Here is a 14,895-nt window from a genome sequence, read left to right on the forward strand (position 1 = left end):
GTATAAAACATATCAATTCCAAGACATACAAATCAACCATCCATGGCTCTCAAAATGCAATCCAAAAGCTTTTGAACTTTGCTTGCTATGTTTAAATAAAGTGCTCATTTCCCTGTATTATATTTTTACAGATGCCCACAGAAACAAGATTTTGTTTTAAGATGTACAATCATGTCCCCTAAATAGATAACCTTATTTTCAGACATTCCTTCAGGACACAAGACGCAATGTAATTTGTTATTGTTGTGGAGTTAATGCTGTGGTCAGTGAGGTGGCTGGGATGGAATACCCAGGGAAATTGAAAACACTCAGTGGGATAAGTCAGTAACAAGACAGACAAGGGTTTCAGATAGACCTACATCAATTCTGACAGAATATAGCAAAACCTGAACTTTTTGCTGAGCAGAGGTCTCACTGGCAACTCAGAGGTGCAGAACTGACTACGGGCTGACCACCTCCTGATCTGATCACTGAGGCCCTACCTGATGCCAGCACTTCGCACCAAATAGTTTGGTCACATGGGCTGGTCTGAAACATCCTCATCCATGATGTTCATCCTCATCCATTGGGGGACAGTGACCATTGCTCCATAACCTTTAAAATTGTCATGGACAGGGACAGGTGCAGAGAGGACAAGAGGTTTTTCAATTGGGGAAGGGCTAACTACGAGGCTATAAGGAGAGAACTTGGGAGTGTAAATTGGGATGTCCTTTTTGAAAGAAAATGTACCATGGGGATGTGGTCGATATTCAGGGATCTTATGCAGGATGTTAGGGATAAATATGTCCCGGTGAGGCAGAGAAGGAATGGCAGGGTGAAGGAACCGTGGGTGATGAGAGAGGTGGAACGACTTGTTAGGGAGAAGAAGGTAGCATACTTGAGGTATAAGCAGCAAGGTTCAGACAGGGCCTGTGAGGAATATAGGGTAGCGAGGAAGGAACTTAAGAAAGGGCTGAGGAGAGCTAGAAGGGGACATGAAAAGGCTTTGGCTAGTAGGGTTAAGGAAAATCCCAAGGCCTTTTTCAAGTACGTGAAGGGTAGGAGGATGGCTAGGGTGAAGGTAGGTCTGATTAAGGACAAAGGTGGGAGAATTTGCCTGGAGGCGGCGGAAGTGGGAGAAATTCTGAATGAGTACTTCTCTTCGGTATTCACCAGGGAGAGGGGTCTTGATGATGCGGAAGGGAGTGCTGGTAGGGGTAATGTTCTCGAGGTTGTTGATATCAAGAGAGAGGATGTGTTGAAGTTGTTAAATAATATTAAGACAGATAAATCTCCGGGGCCTGACGGGATTTTCCCCAGGCTGCTTCGAGAGGCTAGGGAGGAGATTGCTGAACCGCTGGTAAGGATCTTTGAGTCCTCGTTGTCTACGGGGGTGGTGCCGGAGGATTGGAGGATTGCGAATGTGGTCCCCTCGATCAAAAAAAGTAATAGGGATAGGCCAGGGAATTATAGACCGGTGAGTCTCACGTCTGTGGTGGGTAAGCTGTTAGAAAGGATTCTAAGGGATAGGATTTATGAACACCTCGAGAATCATGGACTGATTAGGGACAGCCAGCATGGCTTTGTGAAGGGAAGATCTTGCCTCACAAGCCTGATAGAGTTCTTTGAGGAGGTGACCAGGGAGATTGATGAGGGCAGTGTGGTGGATGTGGTTTACATGGATTTTAGTAAGGCATTTGATAAGGTTCCTCATGGTAGGCTTCTTCAGAAGGTCAGAGGCCAAGGGATCCAAGGAAGCTTGGCTGTGTGGATTAGAAATTGGCTTGCATGTAGAAAGCAGAGGGTTGTGGTGGAAGGAGTGCCCTCGGATTGGAAGGCAGTGACTAGTGGTGTCCCGCAGGGATCGGTTCTGGGACCTCTACTCTTTGTGATATTTATAGATGACTTAGATGAGGGGGTGGAGGGCTGGGTTAGTAAGTTTGCGGACGACACTAAGATAGGCGGTGTTGTGGATAGTGTGGAGGGCTGTCGGAGCTTACAAAGGGATATTGATAGGATGCAGAGCTGGGCTGACAAGTGGCAGATGGAGTTCAATCCAGAGGAGTGTGAGGTGGTACACTTTGGAAGGACAAACTCCAGGGCAGAGTACAGGGTAAACAGCAAGGTACTTGGCAGTGTGGAGGAGCAGAGGGATCTGGGGGTTCATATTCACAGTTCATTGAAAGTTGCCTCACAGGTGGAAAGAGCAGTTAAGAAGGCCAATGGGATGTTGGCTTTCATAAGTCGCGGGATTGAGTTTAAGAGCCATGAGGTTATGATGCAGCTTTACAAAACTCTATTTAGGCCACATTTAGAGTACTGTGTTCAGTTCTGGTCGCCTCATTATAGAAAGGATGTGGAGGCATTGGAGAGGGTGCAGAGGAGATTTACCAGGATGCTGCCTGGATTGGAGGGTATTGAATATGAGGAGAGACTTAAGGTGCTAGGGCTTTATTCACTGGAAAGGAGGAGGATGAGAGGAGGCATGATAGAGGTATATAAAATATTGAGAGGAATAGATAGAGTAGACAGTCAGCGCCTCCTTCCCAGGGCAACAATGCTCAAGACGAGAGGTCATGGCTTTAAGGTTATGGGTGGGAGGTTCAGGGGAGATGTCAGAGGGAGGTTTTTCACCCAAAGAGTGGTTGGTGCATGGAATGCACTGCCTGGGGTGGTGGTGGAGGCAGATACATTGAACAGGTTCAAGAGCTTGTTGGATAGGCATATGGAGGAATGTGAGATAGAGGGATATGCGGGAGCAAGGGATTAGGTTAGTGTGAGGGTGGTCTGATGGACGGCACGACAGTGGGCCGAAGGGCCTGTTTTGTGCTGTATGGTTCTATGAAACTGCTAAGAAAGCCTTTGACAGAATAAAGCTACACCCTCATCTTTTCCATCTGTCAAAGCTTCATGCTTCCAGAGGCATTTGAAACCTCAAAACATTTAAAAAATTAAAAACTCCAAATACATTTAACTTGGAAAAATTATGGTAAGCAATTACAATGCAACTTCCCTTGTTCTTACCATTTTTCCTTCCAGCCATAAAATATCCAATAGGCTAATGGATTGGCAGATACTCCAGTGTAAATGCTGGGAAACCTCCACAGCTTCATGCTCCCACCTCCAGAACCTACTTGGATTTCTGCAGAGAATTTTGCACTGCTACAGGACTGTCGGTTTGAGATTTCTGTATTTAGATATACAAAGTATCGAACTCTCTGTCACATATACAGGCTGTCACAGACCTGCTCTCATTTCTCAGCAAGATTCAGCATTTCTACTTTTTGAAATTTATGCTTAGTGCAGGAAGTAAAACTTTTAGGACAAGCTCCAGTAATTTACTTCTGTAAGTTTAACATTAAAGTCTTTCTTTAAAGACTAGCATTCATTTAGTTCTGTTCTACGTAGATATTGGCCAACCTATTGGGTAACACCCACATTTTCTGTTCCATTTCAGATTTCCTCCATCTGCAGTACTTTGCTCCAGAAATAATGGATACATGGATCTGGCAACAGAAGCCCAAAAGGGTCCAAGGAGGAAAGAGAGGAGGAGGAGGAAGAGGAGGAGGAAAACAAACAAGGACAATAAAATGCCTGCTTTATCTTTTGGGTGAGCTTACTTCAGTTGGTATCAATCTTGATCAAGTCAGAAGACTGCAGATTTAAGAATTAGCGTTCAGAATTAATTTTTAACCTCTCCGTTTCAATCCGAGGCTCCCATCTGCTTTAAGACAACCACTATCATCCTGGTATCTAAGAAAAACAAGGTAATGTGCCTTAATGACTACCACCCGGTGACTCTGACATCCACCATCATTAAGTGTTTCAAGAGGCTAGACATGGCACACATCAACTTCAGCCTCCCAGATGTCCTCGACCCACTGCAATTCACCTAATCGCCGAAACAGGTCTACAGCAGACACCATCTCCCTGGCCCTACACTCAGCTCTGGAGCATCTGGACAGTAAAGAGACCTATGTTAGACTATTATTTATTGACTACAGCTCCACCTTCAATACTATAATTCCAAGTAAACTTCTCTAAACTCCTAGACCTGGGACTGAACACCTCCCTCTACAACTGGATTCTTGACTTCCTGACCAACAGACCGCAATCACTAAGATAGGTAGCAACACCTCCACCATGGTTATTCTCAACACCGGTGCTCCACAAGGCTGTGTCTTCAGCCCTCTACTCCCCATACACTCATGACTGTGGCCAGATTCTGCTCTAACTCCATCTACAAGCTTGCAGATGATACCACCGTAGTGGGCCATATCAGAGGAGTCGGAGTACAGGAAGGAGATAGAGAGCCTAGTGATATGGTGTCATGACAACAACATTTCCCTCAATGTCAGCAAAACAAAAGAGCTGGTCATTGACTTCAGGAAGGGGGTGGTGCACATGCTTCTGTTCACATTAACTGTGCTGAGGTCAAGAGGGTTGAGAGTTTCAAGTTCCTACAGCCTGTCCTGGTCCAAGTGCTGATGTCACGGCCAAGAAAGTTCACCAGTGCCTCGACTTCAAGGCTAAGGAAATCTGACCCTCACCAATTTTTACTGATGCATCACGGAAAGCATCCTATCCAGATGCATCACGGAAAACAGCCTCCCCTTCATGGAGTCCGTCTGAAATTGTCACTGCATTGGTAAAGCAGCCTGGATAATCAAAGACCCCACCCATCTTGGACACTTTCTCTTCACCCCCCTCCCATCAGGGAGAAGACAAGCCTGAAAGCACATGCCACCAGACTCAAGAACAGCTTCTCTCCTGTTATTATAAGACTATTGAACAGTTACCTAGTACAATAAGATGGACCCTTGGCCTTATAAATGCACCTCGTTGAGACCTTGCACCTTATTGTCTACCTGCACAGCACTTTATCTGTAATGTTACACTTTATTCTGCACTTTTGTTTTACCTTGTACTACCTCAATGCACTGTTGTAATGAATTGATCTGTATAGACAGTATGCAAGACAAGCTTTTCACTGTACCTCTGTACATGTGACAATAATAAACCAATTTCAAACAACTTAATACTGTATTGCCAGAGGTGCTGCCTTGCAGGTCTCTAACTGCTCATATGGATGTAAAAGTTAGTTGTGATCGATTTAAGTTTTGACCAACTTTCAAATTGGTGCATGACCATTCCTCCTCTGGAAGATAAGAACATATAGATGAACCATTTTATCAAAAGCCCGGCGACTATGACTCTTACTATTTTTCATAGATATAGCATGACAAGAAACCTTGAGAGAATGTTCTCGTTCATTTATTTTACTGATGTTGGTAATATTTCTTATTTCAGAGCAAGTAGAAAAAATGTTAGCAGTTTATGGATTGGTTGAAAGAAAAAAGTGCAGTGCCTTGCTCCATGACAAAAACCCTTTGTTTGCTTCTTTCACAACATACAGCTTACAAAACTGAATTTTAGTGCATTCCCCATAAACCATTGTCATCGATAATAAAGAACATGATTTTTTTTTTTAAAAAGTATATACAAAAGGTTATTGATATTTCAGTTCAACAAAAATGTGAACAAAATTCCTGAGTCTCATGTGATAAAAATGAAGCCTACTTTAGTCATTACAATTCATTGATATGGCCAAGGGCTGCAGTTCTGCAATACAAAGAGACATTTTTGTGCATCATTTAAAAACCACAATAAAACAATGGGAAGCATTTGAAAATCCTGTACTAGCCTTTTGCTCTTCACGTTCAGTAGCATGATGACACTTTTCAATCTTCCACTCCCGAAGGAAATCCCTGAGGTAGCCAAACAACGTAAGAATTCCGTATCCCATGTAGGTCAACACAGCAACGAGCATAGGAGTTTGCTCAAAGGATTGATTAAATGGCTTTTTGTACAGTCCTCCATTCTGTGCAATATGATGAATCTGGAACAGAAAAGTCATACATACACCATGAATGTATTGCTGTTTAGTAGTATTCAATTTTCAGTGCAGGGAAGGTTCACCCTCAAGGGAACCATTGGGATTTCCACATGTAGCTGTTAAGACTAGGTGTAATTATAACGTACGTATTATTGCAGCTGAATTGCAATTTTCCATTAAGACCATGAAGTGACTTGGGTATCAAACAGAACAGGGAGTGCCACCCAATATTCATTTGCTAGAGCCAGAATGTGGACAAGATTTCACAGTAAATTTGCTTATGTCCATTACTGAATTTTAAAAATTAATTTTAGGAAGCAGGGTTTCGATTTAGGGCACGGACACATTAGATCATTTTTTGATATTTGAGCAAAGTTGCTCAATCCAGACTGTTGCCAGATGATTTAAGTAACAATTTTAGATCAGCTTTAATGACTTTTATAAACCTACAAGGTTCAACAAGTCTTACTGGATTCAAGTGCTCAGAATTACTCTTGATACTCAAAGCACTCAAGACAGCTTTGTTTACGGGAAAGTTTTCACTAAAGACATTGACATAAATATAATAAATATATCCCAAGGATTTTCTTAGCACTTCTGAACTGTAATGTCATTTGCAGAATCATATTTCAACACTGCCTTCAAAGATATTTCAAAATAGATAATTTGTTGCACAAAATGGAAACTGATCACAATCAAAGTTACATAGAAGTGAACATTTAACAGCTTCAACACAGACATCATCATCCATTTTAAAAAAGCAAACCACAAAGATTAGCCAAGATATTTATGTAGCATGTGTCTCCAACAGCTCTCCCAAGTTGCCTTGATTGAACGACTCTTACAAATTTCTATAGATGTATGGTGGAGAGCATTCTGACTGGTTGCATCACAGCCTGGTATGGAGCTTCCAATGCACAGGATCACAAGAGGCTGCAGAGGGTTTTAGACTCAGCCAGCTCCATCATGGGTTCAACCCTCCCCACCATCAAGGTAATGTTCAAGAGGCAGTTCCTCAAGGTGGCAGCATCCAGGACATACCCTCTTCTCGTTACTAACATCAGGGAGGTGATACACAAGCCTGAAGACCCATACACAACGATTCAAGAACAGCTTCTTCCCCTCTACCATCAGATTTCTAAACGACGCATGAACCCACGAACACTACCTCATTATTCCTTTTTCTTGGTCTATTTCTGTAATTTATAAGTGTTTTTGTACTGCACCTGCTACCACAAAACAAATTTCACATCTTATGTCAGTGATAATAAATCTGATTCTGGTGCCAAAATTGAGATCACAATTAAAGAGCAAAACCAAAGCAGTCAGCCAAGTAGGACATTCAAAATACATTTGAGACCAAGGGAGTGTATGGTGCTTTAAGGCAAGGTTCTTGGCATTAAAAGCCAAGAAAGTTCAATATATACATTGGATAGACAATGCTGCAAAGCTCTAGATATTCCTGATGAGCTTGCAGCATTGTCTATCCAGTGATTTCAAACACTGCTCTAGACCCAGCCAGCCCTTGCTTTAGTAGAGACAAGAAATTCTGCAAATGTGACCTTCCTGGGCACTTGCCTCCGTCGCCATCTTGAGCCACATGGCTTCCAGCTCCACTTCCAGGCCTCCCAGTTGGGCCCCAACAAGGATCTCATATACCTGCGTTCTCCTCTCCTCCCCCATCCTTTATTCCATGGTCCACTGCCCTCTCCTACCGGATTCCTCCTTCAGCCTCTTCTACCTATCACCTCTCAGCTTATGTACATCTCCTCCTCCCCAACCCACTACCTTCCCCCTCTCACCTGATCTCACCTATCCCCTGCCTGCATGTACTCCTCCACCACCACCCCTCCCCCTGCCACCTTATTCTGGTTTCTGCCCTCTTCCTTTCTAGTTCTGAAGGGTCTCAGCCTGAAACGTTGACTTATTTCCCTCCATGGATGCTGCCTGACCTGAGTTCCTCCAGCACTGTGTATTGCTCCTTTCTTTAGAAGGGGAGTACTCTCATAGGGTTTAAACCCCACTCTGCTGACTGGAGTACATGATTTATGCTGACACACAAACAGTACTGGAAATGTTGCACTGGCAGAGAAGCATTCTTCACACAATATATTATTTCAACTTCAGGGTGATGCAAAATATCCCAAAGTACTACTTAAAGAGGCAAGTTTGCCTGTTGACTTGGACAAAATTCATACCTCAATCATCACTAAGTAGAGTCATCATCACTTTGCTTTTTACTGGGACTCTGCTACAGTTAAAGTGTTATGCTTCAAAAGGAATTAGCTGTGAAGTGCTTTTGGTGTGCCAATGTTGTAAAGTACACCATCCTTTTTCCATTAACACTGGTAAATACATTCAGCACCAGGAAAAACTTCAGATCTTCACTATACTTTAGTTTCACTTCTAGTCCAGAGAGATCCAAATTAGTCTCCCTCCAATCTACCCAATGCAGATACATCAGATCATTACAGCTTGGTCAGAGTAATCACTTGCAGTTCTTGTGGATATAGAAATCCTTTCCTTACAATGACAAGTTGCCTTCAGTGTTCTGGGACACCACCATGCCAAATAGGGTAGATTCAGCACAGCTCTAGCAGCTCAAACCCAGGCATTTGAGAGGCACTATGGCCCCTGGGCAGAACTGCATTTCCTCTCAGTGTCACCTCATGACCATTCATGCCCTTACTATAAAACCAGTGAACAAACCAAGTGTAAAGTGCTGACAGGAGCACCACAAAACAAATCCAACACTGAAGTACCGACTGGGACAAATCTGTATCAGAAATCTAAATGCATTTTAATCAATGATACACAAGACCTAAGCAACTACCACCACGTGCAGGCTCCATTACCATCCCTACCTAATAATGTAGCAAATTGTCCAGTATTTCTATAAAAAGTAGAACAAATGTAATCCAGCCAATTACAACCCATCAATCTACACTGATCCAAACAAAACCTTCCATTGGTTTGTTAAGTGCCATCAAAATAACTTATGAAAAATTCTGCTTGCTGATGTGCAGTTTGAGTTCTGATTCCAGACCTCTGTTTGGATAGAGAACTGAATTCTATATAACACTAGAGTTTACATCAAGGGAACAAACATTTGACTAAGCATTTACTAAGCATTTGAAGGAGACCTGGTAAAATCATTAATGGTAATCAGGAGAAAAACTGTACTGGTTAGTAACCAAGGAATTTAAGTTTGATTGTGGTAGGTCAATAGACTCAACACCAAATTTGCCATGTCAGTATCCCAGACTTGACCATATTCAGTTGTTATATCAATATTATCTTCCCTCCATCGTAGTTGAAATGCAGATGTTCACTGATAACTGCAGTGCTTAGTTTTGCTCAGAACTCTAAATAACGTAGGCCTTTCTCACATGCAGCAACTAACCAACATTCAGGCTAGTGGTTAGCGTGACGCTATTAGTGCCAGCAATCGGGGTTCAATTCCCACTGTCTGAAAGGTTTGTATGTTCTCCCCGTGTCTGCGTGGGTTTCTACATTCCAAAGATGTATGGGTTAGTAGGTTAACATGGGTTTAAATGGGCAGCGCAGATTCGTTGGGCCAGAACCACCTGTTACCGTACTGTAAATAAAGTTTAAAGACTTGAGTGGAAAGCAATGAACACCTTCCTCCACCTGAAGGAATGTGGTGTATACTCACTACTTGCCTGGATGAAGTAAAATTCCAATCACAATCTGCAATAACATTCAGGAACCTCTACATCCAGGGCACTTGAGTAACACACTGCCAAGCACCCAAAATGTGCAGCTCTTCCACTATTGGTGGCTGCAGTGTGCACACCAAGTGCTGCAGCAGCTTCTGAAGACTTCAACAGAATCTCCCAAACCCACAACCTTCAATACCTGCAAACAACCATATCCCCATATCACATACCTGATAATAGATCAGCTCTCCCACCACCCCAACACCTCCTTCATTGCTGAGTCACACACAGGAATTCCCCAACAGCAGTGTGGATATACCTTCACTGCATGGACTGCAGCAGTTTAAGGTGAATGCAGACAAGAGACTGCAGTTGCTGGAATCTGGAGGTGTTTAGCATTGGGGGGGAGGGAGGGAGGAAAATAAGAGTAAAAATGGAGGAAAGAGAAAGAGGGCTACATTAACCACAGTAAAAGTGAAGCCACATTTCAAATGTCCTGGAATGGAATACATTTTGAAAGCACACGTGGCAGAGATAGAAACTAGGAGAAAGGGATGCCATCTTACAAGAGACCGGGTGAGATGAGGTGTAGTCAAGGTAGCTATGGGAGTCAGTGGGTTTAAGCAAAGATGTCATTGGATAGTTTGTCTCAAGATGGAGAAAGAGATCCAGAAAAAGTGAGAAAAGTGTCAAAAATGGTCCAAGTGAATTTGAGCACAGGATGGAAGATAGTAGTGAAGGTGGCAAAATGAGTTCCATGAGTGCAAGAAACACCAATGCAGTCATCAATAATGTTGAGGCAGTGGTACCAGAGAGGGTCTAGAACAAGGATTGTTTCACGTAGCCAACAAAAAACACAGGCCAATGCAAGTGACCATGGCCACACCTTTGATTTGTAGCAAGTGAGGGAAATCAAGAGAAGTTGTTCAGGGCAAGAACAAGTTCAGCCAGGTGGATGACAGTGTTAGTAAAGGGGAACTAGCTGGATCTTTGTTGCAGAAGGCAGAGACCTTTAAGACCTGATGGGGGATAGAGGTATATAAAGACTGAACTTCCACAGTGAAGAGGCAGTGGAGGTCAGGGAATCAGAAGTGTCAAAATGGTGGTGGGCATGAGGTGTCCCAGATGTAGTGGGTAGGGACTGGACAAGGGACACAGGATAGAGTCAAGGTACGAAGAGATAAGTTCAGTGGAATGAGAGCAGGCAAAAACAGTGGGCCTACCAGATAAATCCTATTTGTGGATCTTGGGTAAGAGATGAGAGTGGGAAGTGCGGGGTTGGAGCACTCTCAGGTTGGAGGCTATGGTGGAGAGATCGCCTGGCGTGATGAGATCTTTGATAGCAGAAAAGACAGTGGCCTGGAGTTAGTTGGTGAGGTCAACCGTTTGGGGGCGGAGGGGTGTGGTGAGAGGAGTCTAGAAAAAGAAAATGAGAGGCCTCTACCAACCAGTTTTTGCTCCAGTTTAAGGTGAATGTTCACTTCATTTTGTCATGGACAATTATGGATAGGGAATAAATGCCAGCTTTGCCAATGACACCCACATCCCATGAGCTGAAAACAAAAGCCTACAGTCACTCAATAATGGATTTCACATTCCACATACTTAACATGTATATTTTATTTATGAAGCCTAACAGACTTGAGGGAATGTTTGCTCACTCCCTGGAAAAAAGGTGTGCATCCTTATATCTGACTTTCTACATGAAAATCCTACTTCCCACTTTTCTACCTGTGGTAAACTCAATTAGTATCTGTCTAGAATTTACATGCAAAGCATTAAACAAAGGACTGACTTTCAGTTAGGAGGGTGCATGCCCTCTTCTCATTACTACCATCAGGGTTGTGGTACAGGAACCTGAAGATCCAAACTCAACGATTCAGGTACAGTTTCTTCCCCTCCCCCATCAGATTTCTGAATGATCCATGAACACTACCTCATTATTCCTTTTTCTTTTGCACCATTCATTTTTGTAATTTATAGGTGTCTTTGCACTGTACTACTGCCGCAAAACAACAAATTTCATGTCATATGTCAGTAATAATAAATCTGATTCTAATGCTATTGAGTCAATCCTACTCAGCACAAATCACAATTGCATGATATATTGTTCCTTGTTATTACAATGTTGTTATGGAAAATATACAATCATATTGCCACAGTAGAGAATGAGACATTTTGCTCATTTAGTACTGCTATGGGTTTCATCTGCCAATGAGCAAGCAACACTTCCCTGTGCAGTTGTTCCAAGGCAAGCAATCACAATTTGAAGAGTATTTTAAATACTCAGTTGCCACTAATATTTGTCCAACACAGCTGTCAGCAGACTTCAAGAAAAATTTAAATTGCTCAACAGTAAAGTATTCTGCATGTACAGCTGAGTGATGAGCTCAAATAACCAGCTTCCTCACAGTGGTGCATGTGGAATGTGTCATTTTTGTGTCACTGGAGTGCTGTCATGATTACAGACCGTGGAGAGTACAGAAAAATCTCACTGACTCGAGTTACTTTCTCTGCTCACTGTCTTGGGAGATGACATGGTTGCAGATTTGGGGCAAAGGAAAGTAGTCAGAAACCAAACCACAGTTTGCCAAGGTTCCAAGCCTGCAGATGCTACACCTGCCTGCACAGTATTAATGGGCCTTGGACTAATAGAACTGCAAATCATTCCTCTAAACTGAGCATCTGCTGTGAAAACAAAGTGGTATTTTATCAGGCTCTTAGTATATTTTCCAGTCATGTTCAACAATAAACAATGACACGATTGAAACAAAGCATGAACAGGATCTATTCAAGGTTTTGAGAGTAATTTTAACATCAGAAACATGAAACCACATTGTGGGGTGGGCTAAAAGTCCTTTCCTTCCAGTCAAATATTTGCACATGGATGGACCTTACCAGAACTGGACCCTCCACACTAGATCTGGCTCCTGCTCTGGTTCAGTGATGTACCCTAACCAAATGAATGGATCTGTAGCAGAACAAGTGTTTTGTTTTACCTGTAATTGGCATTACAAATTAAATGATCAACATGCAAAATGGCAGCACACTGACACACCCTTCTCTCACAAAACCAGGAGAGTTACCTTTCAAACAAGCATCTCATATTTTGAGATAGCCATGTATGGGGATAAATTAGTACTGAGTGATACTCACAGGCTACCTGGCACATATTCTCAAAGATTGGATAAGTCTGCTTCAGGTCTTTAATAAAATGCTCTCATCAGAACCTTGGATACATCCTATTACTGCTTTGTTTCAATTGCCATCATTGTTTATTGTTGAATGTAACTGGAAAATATACTAAGAGCCTGATAAAATACTATTTTTGTTTCCAAGGCAGATGTTCTGTTCAGAGGAATGAGCTGCAGATCTACTAGTGCAAGACCCATCTAATACTGTACGAGCAGGTGTAGAACTTGCAGACTGGAACCTCAAGCAAACTGTGGTTCAGTTTTTGATCGTGTTAACAATATTATATGTGCTATTAATGGAAATTGTTTGACAGGTGGAAATAAAAAAAATACCCCATTCAATTATGCACTGAAGGCCATCATCCTATCCCACGGTGACTTTCAGGCCAGTTAATTGGTTATTCATAAATCATCCATGATTACAAGTCTGAATTAAATGGCTGCATCAGGCAGGGACAAAAATATTGTACTGAGATAATTATATTATCCAAAATAGGGAGAGTAATATTACACTCTACTATTAAACTGAATGACCAACTCGGAAGGAGCCCGACTGCTGATGGATTCAATCTCTTCTCTTCCCCCACATTTGGCAATACAATATCTGGCATCAAAGCATCCTGCACCATGGCAATTACTGGGACTCACATGGATAACACTGTATAGCTCTATGTGAAATGGAAGCACTGTACCATCAGCATGTCACAAGATGTAGAAGCCGCAAAGCTAAATTTAGCTGCATCTTCTGCAACAGAAGATGGAGTAATTTTTAAGTGGGAAAGGAACTAGAAATTTATTCTGTAAATTACTGGAGTATCTTTTATTCAAACCCCCACCTCCAAAATAGATGAAATTTTGAGCTTTTGTTTCCGACATTTAACACTCCTTTCCCCTTTTATCTGTTTGCAGTTTTTAAACCAGATGCCTGCTTCAGCACAGGAAAGAATGCAATAGGTGTGTTCAGATTGCTAGCAATTCTTAGGACATTCCAGCAGCAAAGCAACTATGGAATGCATGGCATTGAGCCATTACATCTAGTTTACATACATAGATACTGATCAGCACATAATCAACATTGCCAATACAGGGCAGTAAAACATCAACACATCCACTCAGACTACCCTGTCGATAGTGACACCAAAATCATCAGCCTAAACACTAAATATATGCACTGTAAAATAATTAGTTTCTGTCCCATTTCTAGATCTCAACAGGTTAGCTGGGAACACTTCCATGCAGTTTCCCCGCATATTCAAAGTGGCATTTGGGTAGATGTAATTTGGGAAGTTAATAACTTCCTGCATGGGAAATTTGAGAGTCAAAGCCACCCCATACCTCTCCGTGTTGGGTGCTAAAAAGATAGGAATTCTAAGACATTGTTTTTTTTTAATTAAAAAGCACACTTGGATTACAACTAAAGAATTACAATGACAATTAAATCAAACAATTATCAGAGACTGAGCAAATCAATTTCAACCCCAGAAAAGCATTCTTTTTATTACTTAAAAGCCTGATCTATTACACATTTTTTTTCCAAAAGCAAGAAAACATGTCTAAGAAACAAACTTACTACAGGAATCACTTCTATTCATTATAGCTGATGATTAAGCTTCATCTCAGAAATCCACACTGATTCAAATGCACACCAGACAGCTCAAAGATAAAAAGGAAAAGACAAAATGTTTTAATGGTGCAGAGAAAGCTGTGTGGATCCCCTGTCCTCAGGGAATACATCCAACTTGTTTATACTTCAGCATATAGATCCTTACCACCTGCGCTCCCAATTCTATCTATATTCCTACACTAATGAAGGTGCAGGATGAGCGCTGATCACGAGCCAGTGCCAATTATTGAAAGAGTAAACACTGAAATTTTCTGTAGTGCTCAGGGTTCATTAATCAGCAGAATTAAGCTTTGCCTATAAATCAGCATATTTGAACTCCCATCATGTACCCCACAATGCTCTCCTCTATCACAGCCACCCAGAAAATGCAAATTTCCAGCTGTTATTTGCCTAGTTGTGGTACCATCTTTGCACACAACCAGTGAATTAAAGGTGGCCCTTAATTATGTTGCTCAAAAGCCTGTTGAATCATATCTAGTATACCACAAGGAATGCTGTTAAGTATATGGAAAACATTTCTGC

The 14,895-nt window shown here is 42.0% G+C and overlaps 1 protein-coding gene across 1 annotated transcript in view; it reads right to left on the bottom strand.

The window, feature by feature from the left end:
* Window positions 1–14,895, bottom strand: part of sptlc2a (serine palmitoyltransferase, long chain base subunit 2a) — a 130,846-nt gene that overhangs the window by 96,245 nt on the left and 19,706 nt on the right. Inside the window, exon 2 of the mRNA XM_052012930.1 lies at window positions 5,684–5,878. Coding sequence (XP_051868890.1) covers window positions 5,684–5,878 — 195 coding nt within the window. The remainder of the gene's footprint in view (window positions 1–5,683; window positions 5,879–14,895) is intronic.

The sequence above is a fragment of the Pristis pectinata genome, chromosome 1 (genome assembly GCF_009764475.1).
Source record: "Pristis pectinata isolate sPriPec2 chromosome 1, sPriPec2.1.pri, whole genome shotgun sequence".
Taxonomy (NCBI): domain Eukaryota; kingdom Metazoa; phylum Chordata; class Chondrichthyes; order Rhinopristiformes; family Pristidae; genus Pristis; species Pristis pectinata.